The sequence below is a fragment of the Microtus pennsylvanicus genome, chromosome 2 (genome assembly GCF_037038515.1).
Source record: "Microtus pennsylvanicus isolate mMicPen1 chromosome 2, mMicPen1.hap1, whole genome shotgun sequence".
In the NCBI taxonomy this organism is placed as follows: Eukaryota; Metazoa; Chordata; class Mammalia; order Rodentia; family Cricetidae; genus Microtus; species Microtus pennsylvanicus.
Window position 1 is genome coordinate 63,931,372 of NC_134580.1, and position 19,218 is coordinate 63,950,589.

The 19,218-nt window shown below is 47.3% G+C and overlaps 1 protein-coding gene across 6 annotated transcripts in view; it reads right to left on the reverse strand.

The window, feature by feature from the left end:
• Positions 1-735: 735 nt before the first annotated feature.
• The window catches only part of Vps13b (vacuolar protein sorting 13 homolog B), a 463,403-nt gene continuing 444,920 nt past the window's right edge, over positions 736-19,218 (reverse strand). For all 6 annotated transcript variants that reach the window (XM_075961199.1, XM_075961203.1, XM_075961200.1 and 3 more), the window contains 6 exons: positions 15,946-16,122; positions 13,614-13,784; positions 7,650-7,826; positions 5,821-5,923; positions 4,924-5,173; positions 736-2,203 (listed from right to left, as the gene is read on the reverse strand). In XM_075961199.1, coding sequence (XP_075817314.1) covers positions 1,955-2,203; positions 4,924-5,173; positions 5,821-5,923; positions 7,650-7,826; positions 13,614-13,784; positions 15,946-16,122 — 1,127 coding nt within the window. In that variant the 3' untranslated portion in view covers positions 736-1,954. The remainder of the gene's footprint in view (positions 2,204-4,923; positions 5,174-5,820; positions 5,924-7,649; positions 7,827-13,613; positions 13,785-15,945; positions 16,123-19,218) is intronic.

Consider the following 19,218-nt stretch of genomic DNA (forward strand, 5'->3'; position numbering starts at 1 on the left):
TGACATATATTATGTCTGTATGAATATAAAGATAACTTGTCAATTCATTATTTCAACACATGTATGATTGCTTTTATAGTTTGTCATTACTATATGCTGGCTTTGATCCCCTGGAGTACACAAGAGTAGCTGGACTTCCAGCTTTGAGTGTTCCAGTCCTGTCAACAAATCTGTCTTTGCAGGAGGCAGAGAGGGAGGTGAGTCTCACAGGTTCCAGGTCAGCCAGGGGTAGATGTTCAGGTGCCATCCTTACGATCTGTCCTTGCATGTCCTTGAAACTGTTTGGTGGTGCTGCTGTCACACTGTTAGAATTGCTTTTATTACTGAGCCGTAATATGGATGAGAAATGGAAATGTGTGTGTAATCTAGAAAGACAAATAGTACTGAGTGATGTCTGATGGTCACAAAAGAAGTCTGATAAATGATAACTTTTTTCATAAGTATCGTTAGAACATTTCTATCCCTTAGATTTTGTTGTGACCAAAGTTGTATTGCATAAAATAATGCAGTTGTTGTTTTGTGGTACAGACATTGGGGCCAGGGCCTTTTGCACCCCAGGTAAGGGCTCTAGGATTGTGCTCTATCCCATGTATAAAATGAGGAAGCAAGTCTAATCAAAAGTTATCCTTACCCTATTTAACTTGTACAGACTCCGTGAGTGAGCTGTGTTAAAGTAAGGTATCAGTGAAAACCTGTGAACTAAAAACTCAAAGCAGACATTTATTTATCCAGTGGTCAGTAACTCAGGAATATCTTTTATTATTTAATTCTTAGCAATATGTAAAATTACCATAAGTCATAGAAGATTCAGTACACATTTACATTCTTAAAAATAATTATTCTTGAGGTTGACAAAAATGTTGCTTTTCTAAATGAGTAACAGACTAATTCCAGAGATGGTTTTCATATTTGGCTTGAATTGTCCACTTTTGCTTTCCAGTAGTAGCGATGTAGTGGGGTGTGTGCCCAGCAGACTTGGGAGTTGGAGCTCAGTGGTTGCCTTTCAGCTGAAGGAAACAAGTTTCAGGCCCATGCACAGACGCTGTCAGTGGATGGTGAGACAGCTGGTGTCTCCAGGTCCTGCATTGAAACCTTTCTTGGATGTTAAATAATTCTTACCAGCCTTTAGGAACTGCCTGCATGCTTGATCAAGTCAGTACATAGAGAACTACCTGGACTGATGGTATTGTTAACCTTAATGTTGGAGACAGGGTTTCTCTGTGCAGCTCTGGCCGTCCTGAAACTTGCACTGTAGACCAGGCTGGCCTCAAACTCAAGAGATCCACCTGTCTCTGCCTCCCAAGTGCTGGGATCAAAGGTATGCGCCACCACGGTTTGGCAATGTTGGGGTTCTTAACTTACCCCATTTACTAAGGAATTCTGGAACTAAATAAACATACAAGCATTATGTTTTGTTTTTGTCGGTAGACACAAAATGTTACTTTTTAGCTTGGTAAAACAGATTTCCAAAATATACCTGAGCAGTTAAGTCTGTAAACTACTAGAATGCTAACTTTGAAGATAATATACATCGGTTTTACTAAAAGAATGGTATTGTAGTTAAATGAAAAAATTCAACAAGTGAAACAACACTCTAGGTATTACAGGGGTGGTGGAGTTTTATTTTGCGTCTATTCTAGGGCCTGTCCACATTTTACTATATAGCAGAACGTTAACAGATTGAAATTACAGTGACAACTTCTGCAGAAGGCATAGAGAAAAATTTTTCTACATACGGTAAGAATACGAAAACAGGATTCTGATCATTTGTTCCTCTCCCACTTGAAATTTTTTTCTTTGTAACTTGAAGGAGGAGTATCTTTTTCTTTTTGGTCTGGGGAGAAGGTACTATATAAAATCCCTGCAAAATTGGTATGCCTGTTACTATAGACATGTTGGCCTTGTGTCGTGTTGAATGTTGGAACTCTCTGTGTTGCTCAGCAATCAAAGGGACTCAGGGGAAGCCTTTCCTCAGGGCTCTGTTCTTCACCATGGTGAACCTACTAACGAAGACCTGAGCAGAGTGGGGGTCAGCTAAGTAGTGGTAGGTTCTGACAGTGGCAGGGGGCAGCTCCACAGCAACCACAGAACATGCCGTTTGCATGGACGAGCAGCTTGGGGCCAGGTGACAAGATGTTTTTGCGATGTAGTCCACGAGCCGGTTGAACTGCTGCTCTGACAGTCTCTCCCGGGCACCGTCCATCTGCGGTCCAGAAACACGGGTTTGTTAACAAAACAATCTTCCTGGGTATACTTGTTCATAGTGTCTCCTAGGTCATCAAGTGAGCTATTCTGTTCACATCCGAGATAAAGCAATATCTACCGGATCTCCATGAGGCTATATACTCCGCTTAGAATAAACAGCTCATTTTGCATACAGTTCCTGTGTTTAAAGTTAACCATTTGATAGTGCTCATTAACATCTGTCATTGCTTTTTACCAAGCAGCCCAGGAGCAAAGAAGCAAAGTCCCCTGAGCTTAAATGTAATAAGTATGCAACTCAGCATCCCAAAATAAAAGTTGCTCTGGTTCGCAGAGCCGCCTCAGTTTGTCCGAAGGCAGGGATGAGGCTCTCATCCACACCAGAGCATTTTTACAAAACAAACGCCTACCTTTTTGAACTGTAACATTTTCTGTTTTTATAAAAACTAGGATTTAAAGCCAGAAAAAATAGAAAAACTGGGCAGAGGAAGGGGAAATTTTTATGGCAAAAAGGGAGGATGCAAACTACATTTATAGTTTATAAAAGTCTGGCTTGTCTTCAGTGGAACTCAAGAACTGAGAGAGATAAACTACCAAGTTCCTAACTGAGACGGTCTGAGGACGGAGAGAGATAAACTACCAAGTTCCTAACTGAGACGGTCTGAGGAAGCATCCATCAAAGGCAGTCGGGACTATAAATTCTTATCCTAAAATCCCACGGTTATCTAGTGTGCAGATCAAGTTGAGTAGGGAATTGGCAGAGCTGACCACTGGTCGGTAGAATTTGTGTGTGTGTGTAAGACCTCCTGAATATTGGCAAGGATTCTGGAAGAATTAGAAACATCTTAATAGGGTGTTTTGGTTCTCAGAGTTGTGGTAATGTAAAAATTTAAACAGGGCTCAGAAAAAAAAGTAGTTAAAAGTATAGAAAGTTGTAAAAAGCTACAGAAAACAGGTAATAAAGGGGCCTGCCAGAGGAGTACATTAAGGCTTGTGTTATTGTTTGGGTCTTATATTTTTCAGCCTGAGAAAGAAAAGGAAAGCCTTTAAGATTCACTGACAGATGAAAGTTGTGCACCACCAGGCAGAGGCCAGAGCTGGGATGATATCATTGGATGGGGCCAGAGTTCAGCTGGAGAGCTTGGAATATACAAAGGGCTTAATTGCTCCTCCTGAACAGCAGCAGGAAAGCCTGTGTTGTCAAAGGAACCTGGCCAAGGAATAAATTGACCTCCTGACTCATTTTGAGCCTCTCTTAGGAGATTTTAATAACGTGCCAGGCATATTAAGCAATTATCCCTAAAAAATGACTGCATTTAAGCAAGAAAAGCAAAGCTGATTTAAAAAGAAGTCCAAACCTGCCATATTTGAATATGCTCAATGATGTCATCTACAAATTAATTCCTTCCAAAATTCAAAGGAGTTCTGTTTCTAGCCTCTAAGGTGAAGGACACTTTATAGAGCTTGAAATACTGCGTTTGGTTTTCACAGCCGAAGGCTTAGATCAGATGGCACTTGTCCTGCAGCTCCAGTTTTCTCCCTTTGGGGGGGAGGGTTAGTGTCGCAGTACGGAGGAAGTACAGTGTGGAGCGTGAGCACTGCACGTCTACTGCACAGTACCAGGTAGAGGTGTGTGAATTTGCTTATTTCATGGCTGTCTTGGACTGCTCTGTGTTTCTGCCTCTGACCGCCATTCCTGAACAGCAGTAGGTTTGGATGCTTCCATCTTATAGCTTGCTGAGTTCATCGCCTTAACCTCCAGCTTCTACACATGCCAATTGGTTAACATAAAAACAACAGGTCTCACGCCCTGATCCTCAAACAGAATTGCAAACGAGGACGAGAATTCAGAATCAGCACAATGTGAGTCTGACAGGTGAAGATCTGAAATAATTCTATGCCAACTAAGAAAAATACTGGTCACAGATATTTCTTGGGGCTTGGAGGCTTCTCCAGGACTAAGGACTTGAAGGCAATGCTACTGTCTTTTGCCAAATTCTGCAGCCAGATCACTGCTGCTTTGTTGTGAACTGGATCAGAAGATCTCTGGCAGATCTAATAAAGTCAGCCTGGACATCCGACCCCTGTTTACTCCCAGAAAGTCATCAACTGAAAGCAGCAGTGTGGTCTTAGTGCCAGCCCCAGCTTAAAGCCTGACTGATGACAGTCCAAGAAACAGGAGAGGTCTCAGGAGATGTTGTGGTTGGCTGCTTTCCATCTGCTAGATAATTCTACCCACATAACGTGAGGGAGACAGGATCCCGTATCAGGAAAAATATCATCAAGGAATTGGGCAGGTCCTGCTGGGGGTGTCTGTAACCTTGGTTGTCAGTCTTCCGTGTCCAGTAAGGACTACCTCTATCTCACATCTTCTAGGTCAGTAATTAGGGTGTGGCTCAGGCCACTACCTGGGAGGTGCACAGGAAGAGCCCTTTCCCAGTGGGACTGTAGACAGAGGCCAGAGCCCCTCTGCTCAGGCCGGGCTCACTGCTGCCTCCTGGTGTTCCAGATGCTCTACCTGAGCGACCATTCTAGGTGAGCATTGCCAGGCTCCACCATGCACAGGGCGATGTGGCCTTCCTGGTTCCTTCTACAATGCCTACCTGTCTCCTCTACAATCCTCCCTGGCTCTCCTGGTCTCTGAGATGCCTAAGTACCAGTGATCGGGCTACAGCTCAACCCCGTGAAAGCCAGCCCCAGTTGTCCTGTTTAGAACTGTACCTCCACATCACAGGCTACTCTTGGTTGCTTGAGCTGCACAGTGAGCAGGTTGTTTTGCTTGGTGTCCTGTGCACAGTCGATCTCTGTGATGGGGAAGGCCTGCTGCTGTGTGTCTTCACTGATGCTTACGACAAAGAGCACTTCTGATGTCAACAGCAAGCACCCTTCATGCTCCTGGCCTGAACCCCTCACCAGAACCACATCCAGAGCCATGTGGACTTCTGGTCTGCCCAGAGACTGAAGCATTTTCCTGTTTACAAGGAAGAAAGTGGTCAGGAGCCAGCCTGAAAGACAGTCACAACAGCTATCACTGTATATTAACCATCGGGCCATGTTCCCTCCTTCCCAAGGACAGGGTGCACTATTAACTTGATGTTACAGTGTTTGCTACAGCTGGCTAAAAAGTATTGTCAATTATCAAGTTGATTCTGGTCAGTATAACCAGCTCCTGGAGAAGAGATTTTCTTATGCCTCATTTAGGTATTTATTTTCCTATCAATCAGAAATGACACCCCCAATTAGAACTCTGGTTCCCCAGAGAATTTTGATCCTTGTTGCAGGCCCAGACTTTGAACAGTGTGTATCCTAAGAAATCCAAGTAGCGCAGATAAATTTGTTTTTTTCTCCTTGTGTTGCCCAGGCTGGCTTTGAATTGACAATCCTGCCTCAGTCTCTTACAGCTATTATGTTCTACCACACCCAGCCTGTGGAGCAGAGTTCTCTATCCAGCTTCAACCTAGGAAGAGCAGCCTTTCCCTAAAACTGCCCAAGATGCTGGTGTCAAAAACAGCTGTTCCTTTGGTCTCCCCAGACACATGCCCATTATCCAGACAGCAAGCCAGGGTCTGTTGACACACAGTGTAGATGTTAACTGAGTAAACAGCTCAAGAATTTTACCAGACATATTTGACATGGCTGTTTGGAGCTTGGTCAGCATGGAGATCTCTTGGCTGATACCGCTGTTTGGGAAGCTGAGAAAGGCCAGCTCCATGTAGAATACCTGCAGTAAGAGAAGCAAAGGAGCTCGCTACTTCCTGGAGAACAACTCTGTGTGCTACAGTGGTTATCTGACAGCTGTCCATAAAACCACTGCTTCCACAGGGGTCGCCTAAGACCATCAGAAAACACAGACATTTGCATTACCACTCTTAGTAGTAGCAAAATTAATTTTATCGTTGGGGGTTGCCACAACACGAATTGTTTTAAAGCGCCATAGCATTAGGAAGGTTGAGAACCACTAACTTAGAGGAAGCATAATGTTCCTGAGAGAACTGGTCATTGACAGTATCTTATATGCCATATAAAACTTAAATGTTTTAAAAGTCACTGTTACTTGGCTTTGCTGCTTAATACAATTTTTCTATATGTTATGACTGAAAAACAACAAAACCAGAAACATACAAAAGCACATGGTTCGCCTAGATGCAGTATTTAAATTTAAATGACTTAATCCAGCTGTTAAACAAGATTCTGTATACATTTATGAGTGCTCTTGGGGCCTCTGGTTTATTACATGCTTTCCCTGGTGCCAGTACCAAATGAGGGCACCCAGCAGCAACCACATAAGCCTCCAAAGAGACTCTCCAGAACCAAAGATGGTACAGTGTGTGTGCTTTCTGGGGGCTTGTAAATGTTTATAAACGAGGCATAGTCATTAGACTAAGAGTTAGTGGTTTGTAAAACCTTCAGTGTGGTAGTAAAAGTTTTACAAGAGTGACGGAAACCAAAAAGGCCACGTGAAGCCCTGCTCTGAGATACTCTTACATAAGTTCCTAAGCCTGGGAAACATGGAAGAGACAATGGCATTAAAACCCACTCGGGTCTGGAGCAAAAAGAACACTTTTTCTTAATAATAAGGGAGACTTTAACCTTTCGTTCCACCTCCGAGTTGTAGCAGTCTGTACTGTCAGTTTCCCTGGGAGTGGACTGGAGTGGAGAGGGGAGCAGAAGCTGGGCCGCTAGTGTGGCCTCTCAGAGGATGCTCTGGGTATGTGCCCTGTCAGAACTGAGGTACAGGATGCCTGCTGATTGGCCAGATGCAGACAGAGTATCTTGTCTAACAAGTGGGTGGCCGCTCCTGTGGTCTGAAATGCCAGCTAACTTGCCTGCTGCATGGCCAAAAGGATGCCATCAAGTTTAAGTAAAAAGGTAATTCTAGTCATGTTTACTGCAAGGTACTTTAATGTGCTGCGCCAGGAGGCTTCCTTTCACACTGTCCGTTATGCACAGCACACAGGCACAGTTAGGAGATGTCCTAGCACTGCCAAGCCCCGAGTCTCCCAGCCTCTGCTTTGGGGAAAAGGATTTTAGCTGGACACCATGTGTCTTTGCTCTCATTGGCCAGGAGACACTGATGACTCCCAAAGATGAGTGTGCATTCCCTCTCCTGCTCTCCACAGGCACAGATATCTTCCTGAACTGCTTGTTCCAGTTTATCATATGAAAAGTAAACATTCTCTTCTCTGTTGCCATACTGTTCAAAACTTCTGACTGGCTACTTTTAAAGTCTGAAAAGGGGGTGGGGGGCTTGAAATTAGTAACTGATGTTACTAATTGGCAGCAGTCATACTCTGTACATAAACATTAAGATACGAAAAAGATAGCTACTAGTTATCCATTTTGTTTTTCATCCCTTTCCCATGTGAAAGACTAGATTCAGAGAACTGAGCAGGAATGCATATTAATAGGATCTCAGTTGGCCTGATTTTTTTTTTTAACCTACTTACCATAGCCAGTCTGTGACACAAGTTCTGCAGCTCCCCCAATGGGTTTGGTGAAGACCCCCATGATTCCTTTCCCCACGCCTGAGATGACACCCTTGGCCTTACGTCCTGCTGAAGCCTGGGTCTCGGATGTTTTCTGGAAGTTCTGCATTGGCTGATCAACTATACCAGCAATTGCACCTGAAATAACACAAGGTTCCAAGTGAGGACAGTGGCTTAACGTCTTTGATTATAGAAACCTCAATCTGGAACTCAGTTTAGTCTCGACTGAAAAAGAATCTCTGCCCTCATTATAACGTTTTATTGATCAATCTAAGTATATCAAGGGACATTTACAGTAGATGTTTTCTTCATCCAAACAATGTTCAGATTGGGTTTGGTTCACAAGTCAGGATCTAGAAACTTAAGACTCTTCAAAGCTACAGAGAGACTCTGTCTCAGAAAATAATAAAATAACTTCCTTCGGAATGTTATCTGTAGTAGTACTTTCTTATTGGGACCACCAGCCGCAAATAATCACTTACTATAAAAGCTTGGCCTTAGCTTAGGCTTGTTCCCAACTAGTTCTTATAATTTAAAATTCACTCATATTTTTAATCTCTGTTCTTCCATGTGGCTCATTACCTCCATAATGCCCCCCTGCTTCCTTTGCGTCTGGTTGGCAACCCCATCTTCCTTCCTAGAGTTCTCCGGAAGTCCAGGCTTACTCTCTTGGTTAGCTATTGGCCATTCAGTTTTCTATCACACCAGTCACAGCAGTACACTGACCAGTGTACAAATTCCCCACAGCAGTTACCCCTGTGCCTCTGCACAAGTAACACATTCTGGGGAGAACCCCTTTCTGTGTGGGGTGGGGACAGGTACCCGAGGGAGCCACAGGAAGGTGTCGGGTATCGTCCTCTCGTGCACCCTGCCCTCCATTTTGGCTAGGCTAGCTGCCCAGTGCTTGTCTCTACCCTTGGTTCCTGGGTTGCATGTAGTTATGCCCTGCTCCTTTACACACATGCTGGGGTTCACCCAGTGACCCGGGATTTCACAGCAACTGTTCTTGCTGGCCTGTTTCACCACTCCTTTGACTTAAAACAATTATTTTCTAATAATCCAACATTATCACTGTTAATTTTTACTTAATAAAAGTAATTGTTGGCAGATTATTTCTGTTATATCGAGAGCTTATGAATTATACAAAGGCCTCCACCCATGAGATCATTTAACATCGCAGTTCTATGAGTAAGGCCAACAAACACAGCGAGGTTAAGGGATTTTCCCAAGGTCACACAACTGTTGAGTGGTTGGACCTTGATCCGAGTTTGGGTTATTTGCTTACTGTTTTATCAAACAGCTTCGTTTCTCCTTTTCCATATTGAAAAAACTACCTTCTTTCTTTCTTTAGTTGAGGTTTGGCTACACTACTAGCTTCACAGCCTTCCCGGTGCAGCCACCATCTTTTAACTGAGCTTGAAGGCAGTTAGAAATGAAAGGCATCCCTCCCGGCTCTTATAGTCCTCTACCTGCAGGGGTCAGTGACGAGGTCAGGAAGGGCCTCATGGGTTCTGACTTTCCATGATGTGGCAGAGGGCTCCTTAGCTAGGGAGAGATCGCTTTACAACTGGCAGGAACACTGCAAATGCACAGTCCTTTGGTGGAAATTTCAGTGCATGTCAAATACCATTATTCCTTGTGCCAACAATTCAAGGTCTCTTGGGTAAAAGGAGATTTCCAGGTCTCTGTTAATGACCTGCTAATTCCAAGCTGTCTTCCACTGAGCACTGAAACAGAAGACTAGACTAGCTCCTTCGGGTCACATCCAAGGGGACTGCTCTTCATAGGCTCCAGGCCTTTAGGTTTTACAGACATTTAAGTTTATAAATTAACAAACTAAGAATTTGCCAGCGGTGACAGCTTAGGGTAATGCCACCCACACCTAAGGAAATAAGTGATGGAGGGGAGATGACGGCTTCCAGCTGGTCCTAAGAGCAGGGCAGCATCTTCTAGCACCCGAGGCAGCTGGTGCTGTCGGTGGCTGGGGGTGGGGCAGGGAGCAGTGCAATGAAGACCCAGGGACTGGAGTCTGTTTTGAAACTGGTCTGTAGCCCAGACTGGCTTCCAAGTCACTACAGAGGCAAGGATGGCTTTGACTTCTTGATCCTTAATCCTCCACCTAATAGCTAGGATAAATAATTGCAAATACGCCACAAATTATTGCCAATGTTTCAGGTGAAAATGCCCTTTCCCCAGTTTGGCTTTCATTATAACTCTTGACTCAGAGTTGTGCAGGTGTTTGCCTCATTTTAGGATCTTCCCTCATTTCCCTTCCATGTGCCAGACCTAACCCGGGCAAGGACTGTGCCCTTTATAGCTGATAACATCCACATGGGGTGTTCACTTCCGTCTCCTTAAGTGTAAACAGGTACCTCAGTCAAACTCCCTTTTGATCTCATACTTCTTATATTTACTCAAGACTCCAATTGCAGTGGTTTTGATAGAGAAAAGTGGGAACCCTGAACTCCAAGACGAAGTGTTAGATTCCGCCAGTTAGAGAGGAGTTGCAGGGTCACTTGTCTCCAGTTCAGCCCTAGACTCTGCAGTGGGCAGCAGCCACCCTTCATATAGTCCAGAAGGCCCCTGTTTTGTTACTGACCTGGAGAACAGAGGCTGTTTGGATATGAACAGCCATCCTATAGTATGTAAATCCAGCTGAGGGAAGCAGCTCCTGGGGGCTTTAGGAGGCCTCTTCCTAGGTACAATCCAGCCAAATCCCACCACTGCTAAGTTCTTTACTGTCATAAGCTCAAACTGCCCTAAGATTTGAAGTAGTGGAAACTGATCTCAAGATTTGTCTGTTGGCAACCAGCCTGTGGAGGGGGTGGTCACACGGAGAGCTGTAATATGAAGTGAGGTGGGGGGAGGGGGCACCCATGGACTCAGTGCTAGGCCGTAGGCAGCAGGGGAGCACTCTGAGCTGTGGGAGGCCTGTCCCGAAGAAGCAGGAACCACCCAGTGCTTCCTTCTCTCTTCTGTGATTCCAGGATTCCACAGGGCATTTATTGTTCATCTGTTTTGATGGCAGATTTTCATAGAATGCAGTTTTTGTTGTTACTGTTCACAATCGGGGTATAGGCCTAAGCTAGAACACCACGCTGCTGGGGAACCAGTGAGACCTACATAGTGCAGTTGGCATTCCAGCTTGGGGCCAGCTTTTCTTGACAGAACCAAGAGCAAACTGGGAAGCAATTAAACTCGAATCTGTCACTCTGCGAGTCCCAGCTAACTGAAAATCCAACTGCTGGGAGCAGATCTGATGTCCCAGGGCCTCCTTAAGTGCACCTCCTCTGTTGTTCCTGCCCTCCTATCATAGCCTGTTTAGTTGGGGCTTCTGAAAGCCCCAGCCCGCCTCTTCCCAGAGTGCGCCAAGACAGGTGAGACCCAGTACAACTGTATTGGCTTAGTTAGGCAATAGGACCCTTGGTGAGTGGAAGAGGCAGGACTTGGATATGGAAGTGGTCAGCTTTTCCTAGCATGGGTCCAGGGCACAGAAGCATGTGTGGCACTCTGGGTAAGTGAAGTGGATCTGGTATGTGTAAACAAAGCCAGTGCCAATTCTGCAGGGCCGGCAGTCCCAAAATGTGGGACTAAAGCTTGGCCACGCCCTGGTGGCTTCACTGACTTGGAGCCGCATGGCCGGAAGTAGCTTCAGACGTCCTTGGACTTTCAAGGGCTTCACAGCACTCCAGTGTCACTAGGGGGCACGTTTAGGGGAAATGCAGTTCCCCCCTGGAGCTCTCAGCTGTTCATTCTACTGTCCTGATTGGTTCGAAGCGGGGAGCCCTGAGAGGAGGCGACTCCAAGGCTGCTGGGGGGGGCACAATCACACGTGTGAGAGCACTCGGCAGCCCTCAAGTGCTCTGTAAATACATCTCAGCACTGAGTCCTCAGAGAGGGGAAAGTCTGAGAAGCTAGAATTTCAGTCCTTGCTGAGGGCTTCAATTATTCTACAACAGCAGCCCCAACCTGAGCAGAGCTCTGAGCTACATGTGGCAATTTTAAACACTTTCTGGGGATCATTGAATGGTGACAAGGAGGCTTGTTTCTCTTCCTCCTGGCACATATCTGATGTTCTGGAGCCATGCACTAGAGGATGGCTTATATATTCTGTGTGGCACAGACAGGCCCTGGAACCCCTGGAGGAAAGGAAGTCACTTCACCAAGCTGGAGCCATGCACTGTAAACTCTGGGGAATCCAGAAATGTCTGTAGCTCTTGGGGGAGGGGTGTTAGGGATTGGAGTTCCTGAGGTCCCAGCTGGCCAGTGCTGGCACTGGTGGTAGGGGTGGGGTGGACACTCAAATCATCCTCAGATGCAGACAGTACATGAGCCAGAACGGCAGAGGAACACAGCAGAGCTTTCTGCCAGAGGGTAAACTCTGAACAGGAAGGCTGGTGGGTGACAGAGCTTCCTTGTGGGAAGAGTCAGGACCAGGATGGAAACAGCTCAAATCTCTGAGAAGGTGAAGGGAGCACTTGTGCCACAGCAAAGGTGACTCAGCTTCAAACAGCCCAAGTCCCCACATCACCACCGTGAGGCCCCCAGGATAACCTACTGTCAGTCCCTCTGGACTGAGTGACGTCAGCGGACTAGACTTTCCCAACAACATTCCTATAGTTGCTCAAGTGCTGTTCTGAAGTCAGGGCAATATTTACAGTCCCTTGAATTGTAGAACATGACAACGATTTGTGTCTACCCCATATGTCCCTGTGGCCCCTGCCTGCTCATTGTTTCTTATAACTGCATTATCAGCTCCAGTTTACAAACACCCAGGATTAAAGCCCTTAAAACCTTGTCTAAGGTCACTAAGAAAGGACTTGGGTAACAGCCTGGAGTCCAGGGCCCTGAGGGACACAGTTCTGTCCACTGTCACTCTGCCCTCCATCCCCACCAAGGAGTCCCATGGCTACTGGACTGCAGAATCAAGCAAGAAAACTGCTGGTTTACCCAGAACTCATCACTGGTCACTGGCGTCCCCTTTCCGCACATTATCAAATGACAGCATCCCACACCACAGATTGTTACTGCTTACATAATCTCCAGTAATTCAACCTGTGCTTGGAACATTTTACCGCTTCCTCCCACAGCCTCGCCAGCTGTGCTGCTGGGTGGGGAGCTGAGTGGAGATCAGGATAAGGGAGGAGGAGGTCTTGCAGGCTCATCTCTTCTCCTCCTGCTCTGCACCTCCTTGTTGCTTTGATCTCCACACCCTGCAAACTCCCTGGGATGCATGGGAGGCAGGGCGCCAAGCAGTCCAGCTTTAGATTCCTTTGTAAGCAAATAAACAAAGAGCACCCTTGGAGATCCCAAACCCAGCCCTGCACGTTTCTAGCTCTGAAGCTTCCTTTTTATAGATTCTTCCAAAGCAACTGATTTTCAAACACTTGATACTTTGAAAGACCCACAGCAATCTTCACCTCCAACTATACCATCTGGCTCCTTGACAAACAATAATTGCTTTGAGATGGGCTGATCTGAAATATATAAATTGAAGGGGAAGCTGGCTCCTCACCAGTCTACATGGCATGTGCACACTGCCCATTCTGCTCAGACAACAGCACGCAGCATGGTTATGGGGTGAACACTGTGGCACGGCTGTGGCTACTCCTGAAGGGGTCAGGGGTGTCCTGTGGAGCCCTTGCACCAAGCCCATGATAGGCAGGGAAGGACGAGCACAGGCACTGTGCCAGGGTAGTCCTGGGACAGCCCTGTTAAGGAGCACAACTCAATGGAATTGGTCCCATCCTATGCTCCACAGAAGCACTGCAGGCCGCCCAGCAAGTGTTCAATCCTCTCTAGGCTCAGCTCTGCTTCTGAAAGGTCATGAACTTCCTAACCACTCCCACGGAGAAGGCACCATGGCCATTCCTGGGAGAGCTGCAGAGCTGGGTGGAGGTGGGCAGGGGTGCTACAGTCCCTTACCGAGCAGGCTGATGCCCAGCCTGGACAGGCCCTGCCGCAGTCCCTCGCCCAGGCTCTCAGGAAGCTGCCGCCGCCACTCCTCCTGCCGGTTATAGTGCTCTTCATCCAGAGAGAGCCGGTCCATATTTCGGGCCAGGCTGGTGGCCAAGTTGGTGATGGATGTCAAGGTACCTGAGGGCACAAGAGCATGGGTTGATTTACCTGTCACAGACATGGCGGACTTCGGGTGGTAGCCCTGGAGGCTGTAGGGTGGGACAAGGAGAAGGCGCACCAGCAGCACTCATGGGGAGTGAGTGACACTCGAGACACTTGAGCAGAGCATGCTAGCATCGCTAGTGTGCAGTAAGAGCTCCACGCCCTTCCAATCCTTGCTGAGACTCGGGGAGATACTTTCCAAGGCCTCCATGGGGTCCAATTTTAAAATTTACCTGCGCATACGTGCGTGCGTGCACACGTGGACGTATGTATGCTAGTGAGGGCCGAATCATGGCCTTGCTTAGGTAGGCGTTCTTCTACTGACTATTTGCCTTTCTGAGCTCATTCTACCTGTTAAGGTTATGGTGCTTAGTTTTATGGATTACCTGGAAATGTTCCTACTTTAGACTAAAATCACTTGTCTTTTTATGAATTCAGTCTTCTCCTCCCTCCTCTTCTGTAAGCTAGATTGGCTTTGGATTTGGGATCCTCCTCAGCAAGCCTGACCACAGCTAGCCATGGCTTCAGTCTTACAGAAGGGAGGTACCAAACCTCTTACCATTTGGCATTCTGAGGAAAAAACTACTACAGAAAATTTATGTAGTTTTGGTAATCAATGTTACTACTAGAAAGGACAACAGAGGGATCAGAGCAACGATTCTGTTTTCCTCAGAAAGATAACGTCAGTCACACACTCCAACAGTCCTAGCCCTCCAACAAGTGCAGGGGTATCGCAGTCAGCAAAACCGGAAGGAAGACACCATCCACCTGTGAGAGAATATACATGTGCGTGCTAGCACACACACACACACGCACAGGCGTGCACACACACACACACATACACACACACGCACAGGCGTGCGCGCACACACACACACACGCACAGGCGTGCGCACACACACACACGCACACATGCACAGGCGTGCACACACACACACATACGCACAGGCGTGCACACACACACGCACAGGCGTACACACACACACACACGCACAGGCGTGCACACACACACACACGCACAGGCGTGCACACACACACACACGCACAGGCGTGCGCGCACACACACACGCACACACGCACACGCACACACACACACACACCCCTAAGATTTTGTTCAGATAGAACAAACGTAAATCCCAGTCAGGACACTAAATTAACCGGTGAGTTTCAATCAGCAGGTGTTTGTTGTGACTCTGTAAAAAGACACAAGAGGCCTCAGAGCCTGCGTGGTAGGAGCACGAAGCCCACCAGGCACACAGCTGTGAGTCCCTAGTCAGCTCCCAGGCCTCCGGGATCTGGGGCTGGGGAGGCTCCCTTTCATTGTCCACCGACTTTGTTTTTATTGCTTTTGCTGTTCTCTTGCCAATCCCTCACCCGCAGCCCCCATCCTCTCTATGGATCATGGGTTCTCATATTTTAAGCTTAAGTCTTCTGAGGCCTTTTAGAGACTTCCGTAACCTGCCCACTCATAACAGAGTTATGGTATTGTCTACAGTAAAATGCCTTTTATGGGCAAGAAGGCCTTTGCCCTGTTTTCTCTGCCTCCTGCTGAGAAGAAAAGGGGACTCAGATGGCCCTTGTTAGTTCCCCAGTCACTGCCAACCTGACCAAAATATCAAGCAAACATTGGATGAAATGCAAGCTTTCTCCTGGTGGGAAGCAGCTCAGCCTCCATGCCCGTGACCCGTGTGGACCACAAGATGGCACTGTGTAAGCAGGGAGCTGCAGTGAGGTTGCCTAGGAACCCGCTTCCCCATCAGATGGAGTCCTGTCCTTAACAAAGTTATGACAACTGTAGCTACATTTCAAAAATACGATGAGGCAACTGGTGTAGGAGTCCTGGTGCTGAGCAGAAATCATGGATACTTTCAATATTTCTATATTTATTGCATGGAATAATGGTTAAGTCCGTTCATGTATTCCCAGTGAGAGGTTTAAAATCCTCAAGTTTCTGAAATATTTTCATACACTACAGGCAAACAGTGACTTGCTTAAAACACAGAGCAGTATGTACAAGTTTTGCTACAAGACCAGCGTTCACAGCAAGCTAACACACCTCAGAAGCTGGAGGCTAAAGAATTGAGAAGCTTCAACACCTGGAAAACAAGACAAAGACTGGCGAAGACTCCACGGCTACCTTTGGAGATGTGCTTGACGAACGATGTGGTCCCTCTGGAGACTCCACTCACGAAGGCCCCTGGGCCTCGCGTCAGTCCCTCGTACGGAAGCCTGAAGAAGTCCGAGATCCCATTGCCAATGCTTCTCACTAAGCTGGCAGGGCTGCCGAGGATCTCCAGAGACCCCACCACCCAGCCTGCAGCACACAAAGGGAAGGAGTTATTGAGACCTTGAGTTCCACTTTCAACATTTGTGGAGAGCGGCCTGCTTTCCCTGAAGTTGCCTCTCACACTAGAACGGAGGGCGTCATAAGCTTCTTTGGAGCAAAACATGGGAAATAACTCATTCTCCATGAATTCATAAATGGTGAACTTTCATACTTCATAAATCACAGTGATCCCCTGGCAGCCTTGCAAATGGCTTTAATATGACTTTTGTGTCTAAGCCTCCTGTACCCCTGTAAAGGGAACCATGTGCAGAGAACACCCCTGGCCCAGGCAGGCGCTCTGGGCTGCAGGTGCTCACAGGCTGGGAGTCCCAACCTGCCAGGGCAGCAGCAGCAGGAGCTGCCTGGTGGGGAGAAGCCAGATGCTAAATAGAGTGTTGCAAAAGGGATGCAAACTCTGCCAAGGATGGAGGAGTTATTTTTAATCTTTCCCAATCCTATCAAGCTGAGTGCTTCTCTTAGAGTGGGGCTGGCGCGAACAAATGTCTCCCCTTCAACCCTAGCTTCGGTTGTGTAAACATCAATGACAGGGACATACTGATTAGGTTAGAGAGAGGGAAGTGTTCCCCACCAAAGTCCCAGGAGGGTGGCTTTGGGTTTGGTTTCCTCTTTAACTCAGGCTTGCCAGGAGCTGGCCTGCTCAGCGGCCGGCACCACCTTCTGCCTTGTGGGAATGAGGCTGTGCTGTGTCCACAGCAGCTGCCTTTCCCCTTCGGCTGCTGGGGGCGGGGGACTGAGGACCATGAGCAGGCGAGGACCAGGGTCAAGTGGGAAGGAATCTGAAAATGCAACTTCCTCCAGGAATCTTCAGGCAGCAGCCCAGTGCTGTGGCCTTTTTACTGGGAAAGCTGTGAGGACAGGACCAGGTGGGTTTCAGTCACAATGGGGCGCGGAGCCACACTAGGGGAAGGCATTGCTCATGGGATCCTCCAGACAGTGCCACCATCACCTTGCAAATGTACCCTGACCACAGAGAGATAGGGGACAGATGACAATTCCACTTGGTATTGTGGGGTTGTACCTCCCCTGGGGAGGAAGCAGAGGACTCTAAGGCTAAGTCAGTGAGTCACAATCTCAGGCTGATGAGACACGGGAGTAGAGTTTACAACCTAGGTTAGTTTACTTGATCGCTGCTCCCCCCCCCAAAAAAAAAGCAGGGTCATGTGGAATAACTTATTCCTGAAAGGTACTCTGTGGGGGTTAAAAAAAACAGATTTTTCTTAGTCTAGAATGGTCATAAGGTTCCATTTGAGGGCTGGGTTAGAAACACTGGTTTCCCTTGATGTACATGTCAAGGAGAATCTTCATGAGCTCTGCTTCAGATATGGAGACCTGGGAATGGAGGCAGGGGCAGGGGGGGGCATGGCCCAGCCTTGTCTCTTAGCTCCCACCCCTACTGGGCGTCCTCTCTGTTCTTCCTGGTCACTTCCCCTGCTATGTTCAGAGAAACCCGATGCCCCCAGAGGATGGTCTATGGCATGAGAAACATCTAGGAATACTCTGTTGGCTTTCCACAAGAGCAGATGAAGTGGTCCCTCTGCATCCAACAGACACAGGACTCTGCAGGCACCAAAAGACGCCCAGTCCCCGATGTACAGAGAGTGCGCGCTGGGCCTCCTCAGCCTCCAGCATGTGGAAACCCTCTGGACTGTGTAATACTGACATAATGCAAAATCTGCATCAAATGTTTTTATGCTGAATTTAAAATGTTTATTCTATTTCCCTATTTGTGTGGCTGTGGGTGTGCAAAGGCCACAGCACACTTGTGGAGGCCGGGTGTGCAAAGGCCACAGCACACTTGTGGAGGCCGGGTGTGCAAAGGCCACAGCACACTTGTGGAGGCTGGGTGTGTAAAGGCCACAGCGCACTTGTGGAGGCTGGGTGTGTAAAGGCCACAGCACACTTGTGGAGGCCAGGAGACAACTTGTAAGGGCCAGCCCTCTCCTTTCGCCCTTACCCACTGGGCCGGCAGCCGGCCATCTTGCCGGCCTCTTTACGCTGCATATTTAAGGGATAACGTCTTGGACAAAAGTCCTTTTCACACAGGATCCTTTGGTACTTTCATTCAGGTTACTGATGGTTGAACTCAAGACTACAGAAGGCCATCTGCACATTTTTGGCTTAGTTGTCAGGAACGTTTGTGGATAACCTTAGTCTACTTAGCCTGGTCTGAGAATGAGAGGCAGCTAAGGACCTCGGAAAGTCTCAAGCCCATGCCCCTCCTTTGGATAGGGTCACCCGTTTCTAGTTAGCAGTCATTTATTGTTAAAGCCTCGTCAAATGACCTCACAAGCTTCCCTAGAAATGAGGTCAGGGTGTTTTCAACTATCCCAGGCAGGAACCTTCTCGGGTCCAGTGGGTGAATGCTGACCCAAGGGAGATGGATACACCCTGCTTCCTCCCAGCTAGCCCTCACCCCCTCTACAGGAATGTGAGTCCCTTCGGCCTGTCAGCCACCCTCACTGTGATCTTTCTATCTCTCGCTCCTCCGAAGACTGCTTTCTTCAGAAAACATTCTGACTGACCAGTGTTTTAGTGACCATATTTCCACAGCTCTAAAGAATCCAGCTTTGGTATTAGAATTTCTTCCCTTCTATGTATTGAGATTGAGATAATCGCAGGATTTTTAAGTGAATTAGGAAAAAGCCTGAGAGAGGGTGACATGAGCTCCCCTAGTAAACAAGGCAGTCAGCTCAGCACTAAGGCTCAGAGGCCATGGCTGCTTGGGCACAGGTGGTCTGTCCTCCAGCCCATCTTCCTGCAGGGAGCCTCCCTCCTTCCTTAGCATTTGATTAGCTTTGCTACAAGCCAACCGACCCAGAAGGGTAAGTCCGGGGTAGTTTGCAGATACACACATTTATTCAGTTTAAAGTATTATAGATTATTTTACAATGACTCCTTAGCAAGGGGAGATGTTTTCTTCAGTACTGTGCAAACTATCCAGACAAGTCAGAAAGGCTCTCAGCCAGCAGCCGCCACTTTCTCCTACAGTGAAGTTAGGAGAGCCCTATTCTCTCCATGTATGTCATCAAGGAGAAAGTTTAGTCTTATGCATGTAGCATGATT